The 23083-nt window shown below is 38.1% G+C and overlaps 2 protein-coding genes across 2 annotated transcripts in view; both read right to left on the minus strand.

Annotated features, from left to right (window-relative positions):
- Positions 1-172: 172 nt before the first annotated feature.
- LOC139965360 (uncharacterized) lies at positions 173-8503 on the minus strand. Its single transcript, XM_071967652.1, has 3 exons — positions 8455-8503; positions 5890-6159; positions 173-4080 (listed from the first exon to the last, which is right to left on the minus strand). The coding sequence occupies exons 2-3, from the start codon at positions 6127-6129 to the stop codon at positions 3553-3555; spliced, it is 768 nt and encodes a 255-aa protein (XP_071823753.1). The 5' UTR covers positions 6130-6159; positions 8455-8503; the 3' UTR covers positions 173-3552.
- A 1186-nt stretch (positions 8504-9689) lies between these two features.
- The window catches only part of LOC139965361 (splicing factor 3B subunit 3-like), a 35188-nt gene continuing 21794 nt past the window's right edge, over positions 9690-23083 (minus strand). The window contains exons 17-27 of the mRNA XM_071967653.1: positions 22444-22566; positions 21688-21842; positions 21029-21203; positions 20016-20221; positions 19338-19494; positions 17917-18042; positions 16913-17125; positions 15260-15502; positions 14957-15061; positions 13949-14044; positions 9690-12519 (exon numbers count right to left, since the gene is read on the minus strand). Coding sequence (XP_071823754.1) covers positions 12475-12519; positions 13949-14044; positions 14957-15061; positions 15260-15502; positions 16913-17125; positions 17917-18042; positions 19338-19494; positions 20016-20221; positions 21029-21203; positions 21688-21842; positions 22444-22566 — 1644 coding nt within the window. The 3' untranslated portion in view covers positions 9690-12474. The remainder of the gene's footprint in view (positions 12520-13948; positions 14045-14956; positions 15062-15259; positions 15503-16912; positions 17126-17916; positions 18043-19337; positions 19495-20015; positions 20222-21028; positions 21204-21687; positions 21843-22443; positions 22567-23083) is intronic.

Here is a 23083-nt window from a genome sequence, read left to right on the forward strand (position 1 = left end):
GGTATAATTTTCTTGTACAATTTTCACGATGATAGTATTTTATGAGTTAAACCGTTTTTAAGGCTATGGCATCCATTATTTCAAGGGCGTAGGAACCGGGGGGGCTGGGAGGCGCCATCCCCCCAGTGAAAAATGTGGAGGGGCGGAAGTATCATTCCGCCCCCCCCCCCCCCCCGCTTCGCAAGTCAGAAAACCCCCTTTTTCATTTCCAAATGAGAAAAAAAATTCATTTGGAGCACCAAATTGCATCTAAGGCCAGGTGAAAATACAAAATTAAGTTTACAAAATGGAGTGGGTGTTGAAGTGTGCTATATTGCACCAAATTGCATCTGAGGCTACCTGGAAATGGATAAAATTCAAAAGGGGAGAGGGACACCCCCTCCCCTTAGACCCATAGACGTACGAGGCGGGGGCAGATTGCCCCCTTAATTTCCACAGGACAAGAAATTCGGGCAAAAGTCCTGAAAAATTCGGGCAGCCTATGAGGAGATTTTATATATATATATATATATATATATATATATATATATATATATATATATATATATATATATATATATATATATAAATATGCAGTAGCTTGCCCGGATCTTTTTCAAATTTTTGCCCGACAATTCCATGTTTACTTTATTTAGCATCATGATGTCCGAATATTTCCGTGTAACACAACCGTAAGCGCAGCTCATCTGGGCTGCCACGCTTTTTGCACGATCAATTTTTTTTTCTAACTAGTCAACTGTACACCTGGCCTTTTCCGACATGAGTGTATATAAGAAACATTTTCCCTTTTTCATGGATGGTAAGGGGGTGGGGCCTACAAGCTTCGAAGTACAGGTTTATCATATTCTTTGTTATATTTTATACTTTTTTGTGAGACAAATTGCAGTCTCACCTGACACAGCGACATTATCCCGCCTACGTGTCGTTGAACAATGTATGTTTTTCTGGAGGTAGCTGAGTACTGTGTTAAAATAATAAATACGGTAACTAAAAAGGAGCTTAAAAAATATACTGTCCTATTTTTCCCCTTCAAAGTGATGTTACCATTTTTCTTCTTCTAATTTACCAAATTTTTGGGGAAGTGTAAATTTCTAAAACGTGAGGTTATAAAATAAAGAATGTTTTGATGCAACTTGCAAGGCCTCAGAAGTGCCATTTCCTGCAATCTGAGAGGCATTTTTTGCCAAAAATTTTCTTGTATGCTACGCGCCAACCGATGGTGGCGCTCCGCTTAGATAGTGTCACGGGAACTTTCGGGCACAAAAATGTCTGCCCCCCCCAAACTGAAATGGCCCCATACGCCTATACTAAGACCACTCCCCAGACCGGCCATCAGTCTTCAGCCCCCCCCCCCACTCAAAAGTACCTTCCTACGCCACTGCATTATTTCATACTTTTGATTGCAAAATAAAATGTTTTTAGCGATTTGAATCAATGAAGATACATTGTTTCATTGTTTGTCTCTACAATATCGACTTTCTGATGAAAACATTACAACTTATAAATGCTGTAAGTTTTAGTAATACTGAGGCTTTTCGTAATTTGTGATTGGATCCGAAAAAAACTTACACCTCTAACAGCTTAAGTATGCAATTGACCATGGAAAAATACACATTATAATTGGGATCGTCTCCCATATACGTCGCCGGTTGTGTAACATAAATATTAATCATTCATAAACTTAAAACAGGTAAGTCATGTGACGTGTCGTTCTGAAAATAATTTGAGAACGACAAAACAACGACTGTTTTAGATTGTACACGAATACAAAACACCCCTACGTAATAGTGGAATACTCCGACCGGCGACGAGTGGGTAAATGTACTCATTGATAAATGTGATCATGTATGTACTTTCTATATACCTTTATTGCTCAGTACTAATACTTTTTTTTCCACAAACCAAAATGGGCCTTGTACATACCTGACATATACATTCTTAGTACAGTAGGACCTACAATATCTATCCAAGTTATCTCTCTTGAGATCAACTTTATATAAAGATTTCCCATTTTGACATCTAAAGTACAGTCTTTAAATCATCTTTGAGCAACAATTCACAAAAAATCACATTGTCAACATGCATGGACACTCACTCTTCAGTCAGTTGAGACAACTTTGGAATGTTGTTTAGCGTATCATGCTTTCAACATTATTTAATGGATAGGTTATATGTTGTAGGATCATAATGCTTCCAACCTTATCTAATTGATAGGGTATGTGTTGTAGTATCATTTCATGCTTTCAACCTTACCTAATAAATAGAGTATTTATTGTAGTATCAATTCATGCTTTCAACCATATCTAATTGATAAGGTATATGTTGTAGTATCATTTCATGCTTTCAACCTTATCTAATGGATATGGTATATGTTGTAGTATCATTTCATGCTTTCAACCATATCTAATTGATAGGGTATATGTTGTACTCTCATTTCATGCTTTGAACATTATCTAATGGATATGGTATATGTTGTAGTATCATTTCATGCTTTCAACCTTATCTAATGGATAGCTTGGTATATGTTGTTTTTATGCTTGCAACCTTATCTAATGGATAGAGTATATCCACACTAATAATACTGTCAGTACAAGTGCTTTGAAACATGACATGAATGTTCAGTTTGTAAAAACATTGTCCCAACTGGGTGAATTTTAAAAATATCTGATCTGTCTAGACTGTCCAAATTTGAAATGACTTTTAACCTCTAACATACATAAGCGGCTTCATGAACTCAATACGAAGTATCCAGAATCCTGCAAAAGTTAGCTATTTCCAGATGTCATGCTGTTCAATTATCTGTCCTTACATAACCTTTGACCTCCACCACTGACAATAAGCTCCTACTATGCATCTAAACTGCTGTGATGTCGCATACTCTGCTTTCGACAACCGCATGCAAAACATTACACCAAACATTGTAACTTTGCAACAAAATTTTGCTAAATGTTGTTAAAATGGTTTATTGTCTGTACTTGCAGAAATATGACATAAGTTCAATAATTGAATCATTGCTATTAGTGCAAATCAGCATACCAAATCTTATCTACCACCTATATCTAACATTAACATTAACAACTCTGTTAAACCATTCTTTTACATTCATAATTATGAATGCCTAAAACAAAAGTAATTTGGTCCTCAGTCAAAGGATATTCAGTTCACCAGTCACTTGCCTGTTTACCAAAGTTGTTACAAATACAGAGAGGAAGAGGGATATGTCTTACTAAGATACTCTCCCAATGAAAAAGACAAAAGTTTAACAGCTGCTCAAAGGTAAAGCCTAAATTTCAGTTTTATAAATTGGCAACATAACCTGCTGCAATATACCACTTTTCATAATAATGTTTACCTTGCAATGACCTCAAAAAAAAAAAAAAAAAATTACAACATCTAAAAATAATATTGAAAAAAATGCAAGAGACTGCACTCTTTCCTAGTTCACACACTTTTGTAGAAAGAAACCTTAAAATAAGTTAAAAATAAAACCTGAATACTATTGACAATGATAAAGTAACTTTTTGTATCCTAGCACACATGACATGAATATTTCTATCTAATATTGCATTGGTCGGCAGCATCGTGTACATCTATTGGAATGTTCAGATTTAACGGAATGACAGCCACCTGGTCCTCTCTCAGGTCAGTTAACCTCAAGTTTGGAGCCATATATTCTCTCTCGTCCTTACATCCATTTTGACGGTAAGTGAAGCCATCACCTTTGAACAGTTCAAAGATTCTCAATTCGCAATAGAGGAAGCACCTCACTTGCCAAGCTCGAACCGGTCTCTCAAGCTGGGAGAACGTTGAGTAGCTCATAAACAGATTACCAGAAACGTTCTCCAAGGCCTTGATGAATTTGAAACCGGCCACTTTTTCAAACGTTTCGATGGGAGTAGAGATGACAGTACCCCAGTGTTCAGTGACATCGTTCACTGCTAGTGGATAATACTGGAGTATAAAGTCTTTCAGCCCATCCCATGTAGCAGGAACAATGGAAGGCTTCGATGGGAGTCTGCAGGCATCATCTTCAAGATGCTTCAATAGGACCAACCAATAAGACGCTTGTTGAACACATGCCTAAAAATGACAAAGGAGGAGGGGGCAAACATTTAGTTTTGAAGACACCGCCCAGTTGGTACTGTAGGTAACCTTCCATGCAAGGGCAGACTGAGGGTACAGAGGGGGTACAGAGGGGGCCGAGAGCAAGATGGGGCCAACTAGCCTCCACAAGATTAGTGAAGTTTTTAAATGTGCATTACCCATCTGTTTAATGTTGAAGTAACTGCTTCTATATACAAACTCATGACAGTTACATGTTCTGCTTTTGTTTCCTATTCATTTCAGTGAATTAATTGTTTGACTTGATTTATGGACGGATAAGACCATTGTTCTAGATATCATTGCAGGTCATATTTATAGGGTCTTTAAAATCTTCTCCGGGGGCCACATAAACAATGCATACAGGTCGTATGTGACTCGTGGCCCATACTTTGCACGCCTACTCGATAAACGGATTCTTTCACCTTCAGTTGGGACTTTATCTTAGTTGTACTCTTTTTAACACAAAGTGGAAAGGATATTTTTTTTTCCTTCAAATTTTTAGTGTGTTGATATGAATTCATCACATATAAATATGATAAATTATTATGGACCTCTAAAAGAAGTTTGTTAAACAGAATTCACCATGGAAGACCACTCGTACATGGTTAATACTATTAAGACACACAAACGACAAACGACAAATTATATATTCGCAAACAATATGGCTGTTTACGTCATGTCTAAGCACCTTAGTATACCTGAAATTAATCTATTCTTTTTTTCTTCTTCCCCCTTTCAACTTTCCATACACTGGCCTACCATCAAAATCAATTCAATTACTATACTCTGTAACTCAAGTGATACCCTGTAGTAGATCAATGACACTATAAAGAAACTTTCCAAAACATTAAGCAAACACAAGCATAACTTGATGGTATCAAGACCTATGAGACTGCAATCTTCAACTTTTGTCAGAACAGCAACAGTCTAGGACAAAGGTCATGTTAAAAGCTAAAAGTTATACATCACAGAGGTATGCTACAACTCACAAGGTAAATGATAGCATATCTGAGGCGATTAAACTGAGCACTTTTTCACCAATAGGGTATAATTTGAGAGCTCTCAAATTTCAAGTACCCATGTAGATAGGAGTTTGTTTTCAAGGATGATAGTAAAATTGAAGAGATGTACAACAGCTGGTTGAAAATTACAGCTACAAGTTTCAAAATGAAAAAATTTAATCAAGATTTAAAAAATATATAAAACTTTAAATGCAGCAAACTTGTACACTCTAGTCACAGCAGATTGTTGTGAGGAGAAATGTAAAGTAAGTTGGGAAGCAATGGTTTAACAGGAATTGTACTTCACATTTTTAAATCAAATTGTTAAATTTCCTTCAACAGATGTGGCACTGCAGGCAGTAAAAGATGGGGATGGGCAGGCTAGCACTTACCACATTTGAAAGCCTTTATGGGCAGACCTATGTTTGTGCAAGCAAAGTTGCTACAATTTTGAGGGGGTGTAAAAGAATTCAATCACCCGCATTTTGTTAATTTTGGGCAAACTGTTCCTGCTGACAAATCTAAATATTATACACTGTACTTTTCAAAATAAAATAAAACTGTTAGCAAACTGCTTATCCACTAGAGAGCCTGTGTAAGAGAATGTGTAATAGTAAGTTGGCCTGACGTTTCGATCCTAGCAGGATCTTCTGAAGTGTAAGTTTTTGTCCCTTCTGTTCCTGCTACTTGTCATTTAGCCTTTCAAGAAGATCCTGCTAAGATCGAAATGTCAGGCCAACTTACTTTTACACACACTGTACTTTTTATAGACTTTGAAACCAACCTTGAGGTGGATATATTCAGGTAAGAGACCAAGATGAATCAGAAGTTCGAAAGGTTCTTTCTCTGTAGCACTCTTGACCGTGTCAGCCCCGAACACAAATACCGTCTTTCTTTGAGGGTTGTCACTGAGATATGCAGGTCTGCTGTTGATTGACTCTGTCGTACAGATGCGGCCATAGATTGATCCTTTCCATCCGTCACCTCCACCCATGAATGTTTCCAAAGCAGTTTGAATCTCCATGGTATTCAATGATGCATTACTGTATATGTCCTGTGAGGAGGGGTTTAATATATATTTGGCTAAAAGCACTTCACAGTCGTAACCATCGTAACCGTATTACAATCAAGCTCAGATCATGAATAAACTGATTGAGAAATTGATTATTGGAGTTTGAATTTCTTGGTTTACATTTGACATTAACAATTTTTTTTTTAATGGTTTGTTTCATGATGAGAATATTCCTGGGCCTACTTCCTTTCCATTCCCTGCAATTTTGATCGACAGGAATCAATTCTTCTAACTTTTAACAAGGACCCTGTGGCATTGGTACCATGATGTAGTTCATAAAGGCTACTGTAGCGATTGTTTTACTTTAAGACGCCCAGTTTCTGCTAATTGAAACAGTTATCTAACCAGCTAATTGAAACAGTTATCTATCGAGCAATGCTAACTACATCAACTTTCATCAAGTTTTCTTGGGCGCACTGAAGGTTTGAAAATAATAGATAATGTAATTTTTCAATGGAGAATATCCTCAAACCCACAAAATTTCATGCTGTTCTCGTACTCACAAGGCTCGTTCTCGGTCGCAACAAATGCGATCCATCGGGGGCTTTAAATGCAACCATGTGGAAACTACTGATGGGTTCAGTCTACAAATATCGGACTCGCCTGTTTTTAATTAGAAAATTAAGTGACAGACCTCCACTTCATAGCTAATTGATATACAACAAAGTTAGCGTGAACAACTTCTTAGTTTTTTGTTTCTTTAAGTAACAAAGTATTTAAATGCTTTAATATGTGTTAGAATTGCAAATAGTCAAAATAATCTATCATATGATTCATCTCTTGTAAGCTAAAAAGCGATAAATATTCTGAGAAAACTTAGTGTTTATGGTTATACTGACTAGGACGACGCTACTCTGTTGTGGGGAATACCGTACTGCACTATGATACACACACAATGAACATTTTGCACGTCCATATACTAATTACGTGCAAAGTGTGCATGTACTGTACAATAAATCACACACCTACAGTAGGCTAGCATTAGAACATGCCATCGTACAGCGAGTTTGCCAAAGAAATGCAGTTGCTAATGCTATGGGGTTTGACAGTAGTTTGATCACTGAAAATATATATAACAAATGTCACTGCAAGACACAGTAGCTGATGACACCTACTGTTATAATATGGTAAGTTGGTCAAGACAATGAATTTGGCATCATTTGAAACACATCTTAGACGATACTTACATAGCCTAGCCTATCAGTACCATATGTAGCTATATACCTAAGGTTGGACTTAAGTAATATGGTACAGGATACTTTCTACTAGGATGGTGGTCAATCTATTGTTGCGATAAAATCACTTAAAATGAGTAGTTTGTTGTAAATTAAGTTGAACATAAAATGAAAATAATAAGGAATAGTCACAGGGGCTTGACTGTGTAAAGATCGTACAGTGAGATGAGCAATGGATATTTACATAAACATAATGTCTGTAGAAACATCGTCCTTACACCCTTGACTAGAATGGAATGTCTTTATATGAATGAGTTTGTATCGTAGAATCGTGATGTATGTATTGCATAATGTTTAATGCTAAAAATGCCCCGAAATGTTTCCATATGCATGTCCATTGCAATACTAGGCTATGGGAATTATTAGCTCAAGTGCTCAGCATTTAGCATAGTACTAGGCTAGTACTAGCCTTAGCAACGACCGAGAGCATCTTCTAATTAGTATTTGCTCTAATCTGATTAAAAATATTGCACTTGTAACAATAGATATCACTCATCTCCTGGCCAAGAATTCATCTCATAAACAAACTACCCGCCAAGCACATGAACTGAATTATAATGTTATTAGACCAAACAAAGACTGCTACAGATTTTCATTGTACCCCCAGACAATTAAAACATAGAACGCCCTACCAGCCAGTACCAAAACAGCACCGGATGTGGCTACTTTTGAAAGCCTGATCAACGGCAACAGCTATAATAGCAAAATTTAATTTAGTTGCGAGCAGCGATGCATGACTGTTTGTTGATAGCCACTTCCAGGCGCTTAGTGCAGTAGCAGACAAGACAAGTAAAACCTCCCTAGTGTAACGGCAGTTCAATTGTCTTGAGATAGCATTGGTCTATCCTAGGCTTGGACTTGGCCTAGGTTAATGCAGATGCGTCGTATTATGTTTGAAAATTTGAGTGAAGCTTCATTGTCAGGCACCTCAGTTACAGTTCATTTGTTGAGAATATTGTTTGCAATATTTGAAAACACTATGTATACACTATACATTTCAAGGAAAGGGATCAATTTTGTTAAGTTTCAACTAAATACTTACTCTGCCTGAATCTTTGTTGTTGTTTCTGCACTGTAGATAGATTGCACAATGTTTCATGATTATTACCAAGGTTACCATTCAGGAATTACTTTTTACGCTAGATTAAATACGGCTAGGAGGAAATTTTCACTTATTTATAGAGCCACATCTGACATTACGTGCGAGATGAGGTATAGAAAGAATGTGAATATCCTCAGAACTAAGTACTACATTATTTTCTAACTATGTACAAATAAGGATATTGAAAATCACTGAAAATTGATAAATGAAGTTAGCAAGATCACATAACTTTTTAGCTAGAACAGGATTCAAATAAGTTCAGGTCAAAGGTGCCTCAGACATTCAAGTCAAGACCTGAGATAATTTACATTTTGCAGGATATTATATGGGCGTAAGTTTACCTATAATCCTATATATTGTTTTTTGTTCTGAGCCCGAAGGCAACTCTTACGTGCGAAAATCCGGTTCTCTTGTCATATAGCTATAGACACCCGGAGAGCCAATTTGAAAATCGAAATTTCGATTTTATGTCAATAGTTCGAGAACATAAATCGTAAATTGGACGTGATATGACGTAAAATGCAACGCGAATTGATCATTTTATTGCCTGGCACTCTGCTAAAGCAAAGATTCAACCGAAAGATTAGGTACTGCCGTGGAGTGCATCCCCCAGTCGAATAAGTGAATTGAATTTTGTTTAATTGTATTATATGCTTTCCTTTAACATTGACGCATCTGTCTCGCTTGACAATACTATTTCAGACCGGGTTCACGGAATGAGCGAATGTATGAAAGATAAAGCAGGTCGGATGAACTGTTCACGTTATGTAGCTTATGATATGTGAAAGTAGTGGACGGTTAACTTGTCAACTGCAAAAACCCCAGTTGTCTGTGAAATAAGACAAACTATGGCATAGGGCATGTTGGCACTTATTCAATTCTTCATGCATAATCATGACTGGAAGTTATGATCTGCTGGTTAATTTTGTTGGAATGAATCCTTCCATCACTCCCCCCACCCACCCTCCCCATATCCCCCCCCTCCAAGCACACAAGACCCTGGTTCAATGAATCCTCTATTGCTAAACCACTGCATATAGACCCCTCCACTATGTAACTTCCTATAAAAACATTTCCAAATGCCACAATGTGTTACATAATAATCTTAAAAAAAGATATTTTTACTAATATCCAACAAACAAAATTATACACAAAAGATTGACAGACAAGATATGTGATGTTTATTTCAAATTGTTTCTCTTTTGTAGTCTCAAAATGAAGTATTTACAATATTCAATGTGCTCTGAACAATGAAAAAAAAAGGTGTTGTTTTACATACGATAAACTTACAAAAGAAGAAAACTTGACAAAGAAATTTGTCATTGCCAATCTATTAACATTGAACAGTGATGAGTCACTGCTCAGTTCTTTATACATGATTAAAGGTCTGGTATTATACAAAGGCGTTAAGCGTCACTTTTTTTTCACCATGGATTCGGAGGATTTTGTCTTTGTTGTTACTACCCACAGTGCAGGTCAGGTCATTATCTTTTATCAGGTATTCCAACTTTTTGGGAGTAATATAAATTAAAATACCCCAAAACTGCAACAGGGGTATCACTCTCGATATTAACACATCAAATAGTATAGTCAGTATTGCGAAGTTCGGAACACTAAGAAGTTCGGACACCCCTAGGAAATACACGATTTCACCATGACAACCTATAGCAACAGCCAATTTCACGAAAAACTACGAAGCTACAGATACTTTCTCTCCAAAATGACCCGTTCGCAAATAAGTACTTACATATTTGTCAATAAAATGACGGAGATCTATGAAGTCTGTTATAACTACTGAAAGAGCAACTGCGCCACCAATTTTATCACTAGCGCCACACTGTGGGACCGAGTGTCCGAACTTCGCAATACTCTAGCAAAGAAATACCAGTTCCACAATCACGAAGAATCTTCTTGGAATACAACGTGAAAACAGTTTGCGGGAAAGAAAGTTTGGCCGTGTATCGTAAAATTACACACTTCTCCCACCATATCAAGTATATTTTCAGGTGATTTATACCAGAAGATAAAGTTTTGGGTTTTTTTATGGCTTAGGTGTCTGAACTTCGAAGTGTCCATGCTAGTAGTAGTATTAAGTTGAGTCTCGTCTATCCGACATGCTCAGTGATTAACCTCCGCCACATATCAAGATCTTGCGCAAGGTTTATTGCTTCCTCGAAATTGTTAATATTAACGTCCTTAAATTGCGACTTTATTTTTCCAAGCAAGGTAGTCACGGGCCTTCCTACTGGTTTAGCAGTATGTCTCAATGCTTCTCTTAAAGCAACCTTTGCTGGAGCGTCCTCCTGGAGTCTTGCTACATGACCGAAAAATCTCAATCTTTTATGTGCAACTATGGATGACCACATCAAATAGCTACAATCTATTATTGGGTCTTCCCCTGATACATATGTTTATGGCTGTACAGCATTGTCAAAATAAATTTTTCCAGAATAATAAATTTGTATCTTCCAACCTAGAGCAAATTAGGAGTATAAAGTTACAAATCTCTACTTGGGTGGGGTGTGTTTCATCAATTTTTATATCTGCCATCTGGCAATCAAGACATAGTTATATGAAGTCTAAGGAAAATCACACCAGAGAGAGATCATGGCAATGTAAACAAACCAAACCAACTTGACTGATATTGATACATTCTCAGCCCCCGTTTCCGCTTACACTGTGTAGGATTAAAATACCCGTTGAATAGAGAACAAATAACACTGACTTACTCTTCTAGCTGAAATTATATATCTAGGTATACGGTCATTGCACACATGTACCCCATACTCATTTACTGTGTGATATATAAATGCAGCTGCACTAATAGTCACTGTAGTTGCCATGTTAAAACGTCATAGTTGTGACATCTATTTTGAATGCAAGTTTTTATCTACAGAAACCTTCACAAAAACAACTTGAATCGATATGGTCAAAGGAGAAATACCAATATTGTAATTTCTTAGCATTTTCACTAAAAATTTATATATAACCAGATACCAGAATTATACAGCAAACTTTTTAATGCTTGTGGGAATTTAGAGAAATTTCAATTGCTTCGTAAATTTTCGTTCACAAGTATAAATCTATGCCATTCTGGCGTAATCTGATCATCAAAATGGAATAACGTAGTTGAAAGATAAAACTAAAGTGCTAAATCAGAGCAATTGTCATTACCGCCTACCTTTTTAAAGAACATCTGTGCTGGTAGCATCTTCAAATTACGACATAGCAACATATTAGATTCCTAAGATCTATGAAGCCTGATGTAGATATTGCAAATCCAGGACAACGGGCAGTGTTGAGGCTGGGGTGGCTGGAGGGGGGGGGTGGTAAGGACTTTTAAAATCCAGATTATTGGCAACTGAAGCCTAATTGCAATGGAACATATACACCAAAAAGTACAGGTAGTCAAGCCAATGCTTATGAAATCAATCCCGTCAATCGATCACCTTCCAGTTTCTTATATCAAAGTCCTTGTCAAGCTTGTTATAATCGTTATCTTGCTAAAATTCCGAACCATTTGTCACAAGGCTTAGCATCTGCTCCCAGAAGTCTCCAATCTCGACGACCGATTACTTCTGTTAATATAACGCTGATGGGTGCAGAGGTGTAATGTTTCCTCCGACCAGCTGACCTCTTTGACACGTTGATGATGGGACAACCACATCTCAGTACAATCTGGAGGCTACTTTTGACTTTTGTATCTTGACGTCCAAACCGCAAAGACAGGGAATCCTTCTAAATTTAAATCTTCTTGCAGTGGGATCTACAAAGCCAGCAATAGATGCCAGAAGAATTGTTTTCATATTCACCAACAATGCCTGTTTTACTGTTCTGTGTGATACACCTAAGACTCTGTCAAAACTCAGTCTCAGGTACAATGTGATGTTCTGAAGTAGATGACCCTCACAGATAATTGCAGTTCATTCTTCTTATTTCTGGGTTTCCATGACAACCAAGTTAAAAGGCAAATCTTGTCCTGATGTCTTCCAGTTTCTTTGATACCTGCCACCAGAACAAAAAAACAGTTTAGAAAAGTAAATTAAACAAAAAATATTGAAGAAATGTTTGGCCACTAGCATGTTGTTCGTCTACCATGTTTGTAAACTGGTGCACAAGCAGAGCTAACCAGCTAATTTTTATGTTATAAGCAGTATTTTCAGGATGATTCTTAAATAAGAATATGTTGACAGGGATATCAAACTCAAGGGCACACATTTCAGGCTAATGATATGAACTAAGAGAAGACAAGAAAACCACACTCATTCTTCATTATGCAATATCTGTCAAAATGATGAAATCAGGAATTAAATACTGATTTTGTTTTTGCTTTCAAAACTGCTTGGCATACCACAAGTAACCATCATTGTAGCGAGTAGTTCACAAAATGGCCATAGCAATTTAGAGACCACCCGCATGACAGTGATCTATAAATGTACACCACCACATTGCAAATGAGATGCCAACAGGTGCGGTCAGCTTGAATTAGATGTACATGAAAATATTTACGCAAACTGCGACATCCTCATTATAGGACCTTAAATATATGCAAACAAGGTTTCCCAAATGCTTTGTTGTAAACCGGCTACTCTGCTTGACTGAATGCACCACAGATCAACTCAGCTGTCACAACATGGGAAACCATGGGAAATCGGGTAGTCTACTGAGCTTAAAGACTATGTCTTGATTTTTCCAGTTTTCCTGACAAAAGGCAGAGAAAACAGTCACTGCATGCCCTTATCGATCTTTGTTAGACTATAGGTCTTCACCACTACCAAACAATAGGTCAGAGTGGTCAAGCTGAGCCTATCGGAAATATCTGAATAGTTCACCTAAATACAACGGCATGTGAACCGATAACATTTTGAAATCAGATAAACACACTACAATGTACAAACTGTAACCGATAATCTCTAATGTTCTATAAATGCTATTTGTTGATGTTTACTATATATAGCTAACAAAACACAGCCTGAACGTATCTGTAAATGGATCAGAACTTTTACTCCAGTTCGACATCAGTTAATCTCAGATGAAGCGCGAATTGGAATTGGTTCATCATTTCCATCTACAAGTGGGCATGGAATACAGCTGAGAGGTTACCATGGTAACCAACCATCATCTATAATGATATACGATAACCTAGTCCTTGCCTTGACTGAAAACAGCTATAAATGTTTCAACTTGTGTAGACTCAAACTGTATAGAAATGTACACCACCACACTGTCTACTACATTTCTAAGGAGGACATTTCTAAGGAGGACATTTCTAAGGAGGACATTTCTAAGGAGGACATTTCTAAGGTGGACATTTCTAAGGTGGACATTTCTCAGGAGGACATTTCTCAGGAGGACATTTCTCAGGAGGACATTTCTCAGGAGGACATTTCTTAGGAGGACATTTCTAAGGAGGACATTTGTAAGGTGGACATACCTCGCTGGGGTTCCGCTCCAGTTCTTCGGCCACGCTCTTTTGCTTCCCTGACTCCATAGAGTTAAACTGTTCACACAAATCACCATCGATCACATTCTGTGAAAGTAATATAAATGTTAGTTTAGGAATGGAATATTTCCCCATCAATGACAGTTTTAGTGTGTTACAGCCAAGTACTGTTCCTCAAACTAAAGAGACAGATAAATAACAAATCGTTTTGACCCCTTTAAATGTTCACCAATGCGGAGATAGTTTTAATGAATGTTGAAAACGCAAACTCTGAAATTGTAGTGCTTTGGAGGTTGCCAAAGTGCAAAAATGGGCAGTACAAATTGTCCCCTTAGATATACTCACAAAGTTTCCTGTAGGCATAAATAAGTGTGTACAGATTACATTCAACTTTTCAAATTTATCTCAAAATTACAGGGTGTACAGGGTACACTGAATAGGTGGTCCACTTAAAAGACATGAATGGCCTGCATACCTGATTATAGCAAGAATGTGGGTGGAATTTGTTTTATTCATCAGCATGACTGCATCCTCCCCCCCACACCCCACGGCGGGATGTGGCTCACAGGGCTCTTATTGAAAACGTTCGATCTCTAATGCAATAAGTTGATTCACTTTACCAGCCCTCTGAAGAGTATTACATATAAGCAGTACAACTAACTTCAAAGATTAAAATTCAGCAAGACACTATTGGTCTATATTCTAGATACTAGAAATAGTGAGTATTTTCCTTTTCTTCAGAAATAATTTTCAATAAGTACACTTTTCCCTATTGCGGCAAACCCCACATGGGGCATCCACGATCTTAGCCATCAACCATATAAACTGAGGGAGGCTAAAGTTTCCTTCTTTGCTTAGAGGATGTCATTTGTTTCTCCTAGAGGTAGTGTTGGCGATAAACAAGTACTTTCAACATGATATTCCTACTTATACAGATATAGTGTACTTATACCCCTATAGGTTAACAGGTATGTATCACTGCAATGATACTACACTCACCTTGACAGGGAAGTAATATGACCGGTACGAGATGTGGTCTCGCCCGCAAAGAGGAGGGTATTCCGCTCTCATGTGCATCTCAAGATGCTGGAAGAAATCGTGATCCTACAGAGAGGAAAGGTTGATGACAGAAGTTATTTGCAGGGAACATTTAAACTACAGCCAATGACCATACGATTAAAGAAGACAAGAATTTATATTCATAAGGTACTGTAAATATAATCAATTTGATCGATCAATCAATCAATCATATTCATTAATTATTCATTCAATGACCATAGGGCTTCAAAGAGGCAATCTTACCTCATGTGATGTGAAGGGGACTAAGATTCCAATAGCTCCTGAAAGTGTGGTGTACACAACCGACTCGGAACCACCTGGGATGAGGGTACACTTTTGTAGTGACAGGACCGTCTCACCCACGTGGAAAGTGGCAATGGGGTCTGCCTTCTGAGATGCTCCACTCAGAACGCCTCGGTCCCAAAGGGCTTTGATGCCAGTTGGGTCCTCATCTACGCTGTCATTCACGCTGGACGTCAGACGGATCTGAGAGAAGACAAAACGATGTAAAAACCCTCTCGTCACTTGTCATCATTGTCAAATCATTTAAAACAGTCTTCCTGTCAAACAAACCTTTCTACATACAAATGAACTCAAACATACAAATGAACTCAACAAATGAACTCAACAAATGAACTCAACACATACAAATGAACTCAAACATCTTCAAATGATTCATACAATCAAAAGCAGATTATATCGTCTTTTTTCTCCAAATCTAGTTACACCATGCTATAAGCACCCTGCAAATGAGATGGTAACAGGTTCGGTCAGCTTGAATTAGATGTACATGAAACAATTTTATGCAAACTGCAACATCCTCATCATTGGACCTTAAATACATGCAAACAAGTGGTTTCCTGGCAACTCTGCTCGACTGAATGCACCCCTGCTCAACTCAGCTGTCACAACATGGGAAATCGGGTAGTCAACTGAGCTTAAAGACTATGTTTTGATTTTACCAGTTTTCCTGACAAAAGGCAGAGAAAACAGCCACTGGATGCCCTCATTAATTTCTGTTAGACTATAGGTCTTTCACCACTTCCAAACACACTACAATGTACAAACTGTGAACGATAATCTCGAATGTTCTATAAATGCTATTTGTTGATGTTTACTATGTATAGCTAACAAAACAAAGTCGGAACGTATCTGTAAATGGATCAGAACTTTTAATCCAGTTCAACATCAGTTAATCTCAGATGAAGCGCGAATTGGAATTGGTTCATCATTTCCGTCTACAAGTGAGCATGGAATACAGCTGAGAGATTACCATGGTAACCAACCATCATCCGTAATGATTTACGATAACCTAGTCCTTGCCTTGACTGAAGCTGACAATAACTAAGGTATGTTTTTATGAAATTGATTAAGTGAAAACTGCTGCATATGTTGCAAACTTGTGTAGTACTTTGACTCAAAACTGTATAGGATCCTTCATCTTACGGGACTCCTACATTGATGTACCCTACCACATTTCAACATGCAAGGATTCAAATCCTAGCTCGTCTGTTTATACATCACTTCTAGTATAAGGATCAACAGATAATCACTTCTAGTATAAGGATCAACAGATAATCATGGATCCAAACATCCCATTCATAAAATTCTGCCATTTCCATTATTTACAAAGTTAATGCACAAAGGTTATTACTCACAGAGATAAATTTTCACTTATGAATATCTACCAGGAACAGGTTTTGCTTTAATTAATGTTCATAACTCATACTTTGCTATAATTATTCTACATGATTCCAGAAGAATAATCAACACAACCCGGGGAAAAGTATGTCAATCAAATTTCAATGAAATCTATCAAAACAAATCTATTGCACCTATCTACTGAAATCTGCCTGCCTCTCTGTTTATCCATAGAGATCATTTGCTTTGTCGTACCACTGAAATATTGCCAAATTTGTCGGCACACATGACCGTGTCGTAGTCAAGGATGCAGGTAGCTGTAACCCATCTCGCGTACGTGTCATCCGCAAATATCACCAGACTGTTCTCCTGTCTCTTGTACCGGACAAAATGGAGGCTCTCCTGAACGTCGCTGACAACGATGCGTTGACCAACGGAGGTGACGTTGACGATGAAGTTTGGAATGTGCTGCAAAGAAGTTAAGATGGATACTAAGCCTCCTGATAAAGTCATACAAATTCAGTATTAGTCCTACCAAGCATAATGAAACATTTATTTAATATTTGCCTGACACACAATAAAACCCAGTATAACTTTCAGAAATTTTGCTTCCTTGCCACCAAAATGGCAGGCACCTCCGACCAACCCCCCCCCCATCCCTACCTTCCACCATATCCATATCAAAGGAATTCCAGACTGTGGTAAAGGGAGATTGGGATTCCCCATTACCAAATGTGAAGCAAAATTAAAGAAAAGACCTATGTATTTTCTGTGTTATTTTTTACTTTTTTCGTCTTTTTATTGTCATTTTCAGGGTAACTAGCCACAACAAGGTTAGTGCCCTGGTTACTGGTGCTGTTCACCTTCAACATCATATGTCTAGTTTGGTTACTTATGTTAGAATGTCTAGAATTCAATGTCTAGATATACTGATAGCCATTAAGTCCTAGTTTGAGAGTTATCCATTTCTGATCGGTACGAGTGAGTGACGCTTGATGTCAACCAAGGTAGATAAATTCACTGATCAGAATCACAGCATCACTGTCATGACAATAATTAACATCATGACTGGGACCCACCCATCTTCAGAGGAGGCTACGATGCCCTCTACCCATTATCTGCCAGTAGTACAGAGTCCCAACCTTTCTGAGATTGGTAGAAAATCCTTGCACTTTCCACTTTCTATTTCCAATTGTTAGCCTCCCTTAAGGTTTAAGGTAGTCACATAACAACGAGTAATGTTCTGATATTCCACTTACCTTATTTTCACATTTTCTCAGCAGTTTCTTTTTGCCAAGGTCGTATATTCTCAGCAGCTTTCCGACCCCAATGAGTACTCTTCCTTGGAATGGACATATTGCAGCAGGAACGTCATCTACCAGAGTCTGCGAGAAAAAAAGACAAAGTTTGATTGAAAATGTTTTGGGTTCCTCATGAATGTGAAGTACAATGTCTTGAAGCAGTTATTTTCATAAAATCTTTGCTGTGAATCACTATGAAGATGGAGTAATAGAATGTAATGTATTGCCTGATATTCACTTCAGTTCCATATTTCCATCAAGTTTTCGCTAAATTTCTGTCACAGTTCAGAATATTTGTTTGTTTGATACTGCTATCGCCGATAATTCCTGGAGCTTGCTCAAACCGGCTACCTGCTTTTAGCTACAACTAAACACTTAAATGTTAAGAAAACCTAGTAAATAATCAGCTATAACTTGTGTTTTCTATGGGTTCAATCACTACATGTTTAACTGGATGAACTTTACACCCATTCCTCCCCAAACCAACATTGAGCACTCCTCCCCCACCCCCCACCCCCAACCTTTCTGTAACTAAGCTTACATATCTTTCTTGTGACTTTACAATTTTAAACACTTGTGTCCTCAGTTTGTTTGAGTACAGATGTAATCAAGGACACAACTTCAACCAGACAGTGGATGTGATTCTCACACAAGGTGAGGTAATCGACACAGAGTCCCAACGTCAGGTAGTCAACAGTGAACAGCTGAAGAACTCGGCTGTCCATAGTTAGCAAACCCCAACGATTCGAAACTCCAGTCCACTGTTTAGAAGTAGCAGGTCCATTCAGCCCAAATGCCTGACCATCATTGGACACGCTAAGATTGGAAAGAGTTTTATTACGATTCTTTTATGATATATATCACAAGTGTAAACTTAATTTTACCTGTGACACATAGACTTTGAATCCATTAGCTAGGAGCATTGGTCCCAAAACACCTGAATAATGCTTGACTTTGTGTTTGGGTTTCCTATCACGATGCTCTGCATGATCTTGATGCAGCCATGTTATTCCAAAACATTCCCAAACCATGAACCAAATTCACTGTTATATTACTCCTAATGAAGTTCCACTCAATTTGGCATGGTGGTACCAGTAGTTGATTACTAGAAGTACATACAAGTTTGATAATAATTCCTAAAGAGGTCTCTCAAAACATGTGTGGAAATTTTCAGTCAGTGGCTTAAGCACCTTAAATGTTGGTGAAAAACTGCACAAGCTGGAACTTTTTTGAGTCAATCATGCTTTGTGTCTACATACAAATTCACCCGGGGGTATTTGTATGCTTCTGTGCACTCTTTGTGTTACTCTGATGTACTGCTATGTTACCTAGTTGATATAACAAACTGCTGAAATGAAAATGGAGACTGCATCACTGACCTTGTGTATAAGTTCAATCTCGTTGCCTTCCTCCTTGACCAAGTAGGTGTAAATGATACCTCCAGAACAGGTCCTGGGGCTCATGGTCAGATCCTTGGCTGTACCGATCAAGACGTACGTCTGGTCTGGGTGGTTGTTAAACTTACAGACCGACAGGCTGTGAACGAATCAAACATCACCTTATGCTATGGGAGTCACAGAAATCGAAAAAAGCGAGCTTACCGCTCGGAAGTTGTATATCATCTGCAAAAGGAGTTGAACCCTAAGCTTAAGCAGAGAGTGCCATTAGGGACAGTTGAAACAAGTGGTACTTGTTACACCAGTTTGCCTGCACTGGGTGCTCTGTGTACTACGTAGTATATATGGACATGATTAAGGAGGGTGGAGTTTTGTTATAGTTTGAACCTGGCACAACATACTTGTGGCGTAATACAGAAATACCAGCAAACAGCCAGTCTCATGACAAACATATACAAAAGCGTGCTTTAATATATTTTTCACAGGAAAAATTCAGTAAGGTTTCCTACTATAACATACAATTGTACAAATACGAACACACACAAGAGAGTTAGAGCTATACAAACAATATTCTGAAAACATTATTCACCATTATGATTTAACTATTATCAGTCTAGGAATAAGTACACACCCATTTTAATTCCAAACCTAGTCTCTTACCTAAAGGCAGCCTCATTCTGCTCCAGTCTGATCGTATCTAGGGTGTTTCCCTGGACGGGATTCAGTAGCCTGATCTGAGAGGCCCACATCCCGGCACCGGCCTTGGGAGATCCAAACTCGCTCTCTTGTTGGTCCTCCTTCAGGAATGCTTCTGCCATCTCAGCTGCCAATTCTCTATCCTCTTCACCAGCAGCTTCTACCATTTCCTGGAAGTAAACAAAAAAGCAACAAATGTTGCCAACCATATGACAACAAGCATACACATCTTTTCTTGTGACTTTAACATTTTAAACATTTGTGTCCTCAGTTTGTTTGAGTACAGATGTAATCAAGGACACAACTTCAACCAGACAGCAGATGTGATTCTCACACGAGGTGAGGTAATCGACACAGAGTCCCAACGTCAGGTAGTGTTAACAGTGAACAGCTGAAGAACTCGGCTGTCCATTGTCAACAAACCCCAACGATTGGAAACTCCAGTCCACTGTTTAGAAGTAGCAGGTCCATTCAGCCCAAATGCCTGACCATCATTGGACACGCTAAGATTGGAAGGAGTTTGTTTATTATTCTTCATGATATACATCGCAAATGTACAACTTAATTTAACCTGTCACACATAGACTTTGAATCAATTAGACAAAACAAGAAAAAAAAAAAAAAAAAAACACTTGTTGTCAACCATTTGACAACAAGGACACGTAACTGGCAGAACAAAATCTATTCCTAATAGCAACTTTGAATATTTAATAGAAAATATCTTGTGCAAATTTGTGTTTTTTCCTCTGAATTTTTCATTCGCTCGATCTCGGCGAATGGGCCAAACGTTTGGAGAAAGAGCACATGTCATGATTATGCGTACTTTCTACACACTACTTACTACCAACAAGAGATGGTTTAAACCATCCAGATTAAATAAGTAATGAGGCTTTAAGTTACAACAGACATTTAGTTGTTGCACAGGCCTATCTCCATCATAGAAAGTATACGTCTATAAAGTTGTACTTGGGACTCACTTCGGCCATCTGCTGTTTTCGCTGAGCCTTCGTGGTTTCTGTGTATGCATTGTGGTCCGTCTCTATGACGACTACATTACTGGAGTCTGGCAGGACTGCAAACTTCCTTGGACTGTACTTTAAAGGTGTCGAGACCTGGTTGAATACTGCTCCTAACTTCTCCAGAGCCAAGATTCTTTAAAGCAAATAGTAAGTCAACAAGTCATCAAGACATCCTTGTTCTGATTCTACTATGATATACAATACTGTTCCATACTCAAATCTACTAACAATTCAGTTCGTTAGCAGCAAGAATAGTCAATTTCTACATTGTCAAATCTAGAAATAGTAAAAACAAACAAACTATTCGCATTCTGCATGGGATTAATACTTAATTTTGAATGAAAAACCTACCCAAGATATTTTCATTACAACACTGAAAAACACATTATTTTAATGTTTGGAATGTGCAGTCTACAGAGACCTGGAGGGGTCAAACTGGGTTGGTTTTGTGTGGTATGCAATCAGCACACAACAATATGCACAGCCATAGGAACCATATCAAAGTATTTATAACTTCTGCCACACAGTAGATCATACACACCAGTAATCCCTGACTATTTGCTGGGACCATCAATCAATCATGACCAAAGAAGTCTTTGTGTGTTGATGCCACTCACCTCAGTGTGTTGGTAGAGATAGCTACGATGCCCTCTGGACACTGCTCCGAGGCAAAGCCGGAGGCGTACTCCAACGTCTCATAAGAGAGTGGTGTCAGATGGAACCTGGACTGGTACCAGTAACTCAACCACGATCGACTGGACATGGCAAGCACCTACAGAAGGAAGGAAAAGAAATCAAAGCTAGTTGATGACAAATTCCAGCTAGCAGGTGCTTCACTTGAAATAGAGGGCAGCATACATCAACAAGAAGACTGGATGAAACTGATGATGAAACTAAGGATCCATGTTATGAGTGCAGTTCAGATTTTAAAAAAGACACGATACTAATATCAGATTCGCTAAGATACATGTCTCCACCTACATGTCAGAGGATGATGTTTTCACTTAGACAAAACAAGTGAAAAGCTGAAATTCCTTTGTGACCAAAGTAAGTGAACAAATCTTATCATCCCATTCCCTACAAGATCACCAACCCCTCCCTTACATAAGTGATCATAAATAAGTAAATAGTTTCATCATTGAGTCAGAACAAAGCAAATACAAAACCATCTCCTATTTAGGATGAGGAAACCATCACAGTTCATTCCTTCCCTCATCAACTCCCCTTCCATTTTACTACTCCACATTCCCTATCTCCTTTCCACTTCAAAGTTTCTCTTCAAATCTCTTCTTGCCCATCTCCCCCCCCCCCTCCCCTCCACATACAATAAAATTGAAATACCAAATCTCTGTCAAGAATAACTAAATACTCACAGCCTCTGACCCTTGCATAAATATTCTAAAGAGCTTGACAGGTCTTGAGCCGAGGTATCTTGTTCTCGTATCAGATAAGTCTCCGGTCACTGAATCTAAGACCATCCTCAACAAGACACCATTCTGTAATAGGAAGATAAGAAATACTCAATACAGGGTATCCCCTCAGTCTATAGTCAGTAAAGTCTCTCTAACAATGAAGCCCACAGTTGCTGCACCACACCCTGGGACAATAACATGATTCTTCTTAACTTAACCAACCAAAGTCTACCTTCATTGTATTGAAAATTGTATCGGATGCCAACCCCCCCCCCCCCCCTCCAGCACACAAAAAAATGTGAGTTTCTATCTTTTTTCTCTTTTAATAAACACAAATATAGTTGAGCACAATGTTAGATTTCATTTCAGAGTTGAGAATGTCTGTTGTAAAAGCACATGCAAGCATTTTTTTTTCATTTTTAATTATCTTTCTTTGGTTTCTATTCTCTTTTTTTTTCCATATTTTAGTTGTGCACTCATCAGATGAAAATTTAACCCAATGTCTGACATTACACAGGATCAGAAACATGTTTCCATTTGGACATCAGTTTTCTCAGATGAAGCACGGATTGGAATGAGTCATCATATCCTGTAGAATGCA

Source organism: Apostichopus japonicus, chromosome 3 (assembly GCF_037975245.1).
Source record: "Apostichopus japonicus isolate 1M-3 chromosome 3, ASM3797524v1, whole genome shotgun sequence".
NCBI classification, from domain to species: Eukaryota; Metazoa; Echinodermata; class Holothuroidea; order Aspidochirotida; family Stichopodidae; genus Apostichopus; species Apostichopus japonicus.

What these genes read in the sequence shown, in the direction of transcription:
- LOC139965360 (XM_071967652.1), bottom strand. Translation starts at nt 6,129, where the DNA reads ATGGAGATTCAAACTGCTTTGGAAACATTCATGGGTGGAGGTGACGGA. An exon ending in CTGAATATATCCACCTCAAG is followed by an intron (nt 4,081 to 5,889) that starts GTTGGTTTCAAA and finishes TGTCATTTTTAG; the next exon opens with GCATGTGTTCAACAAGCGTC.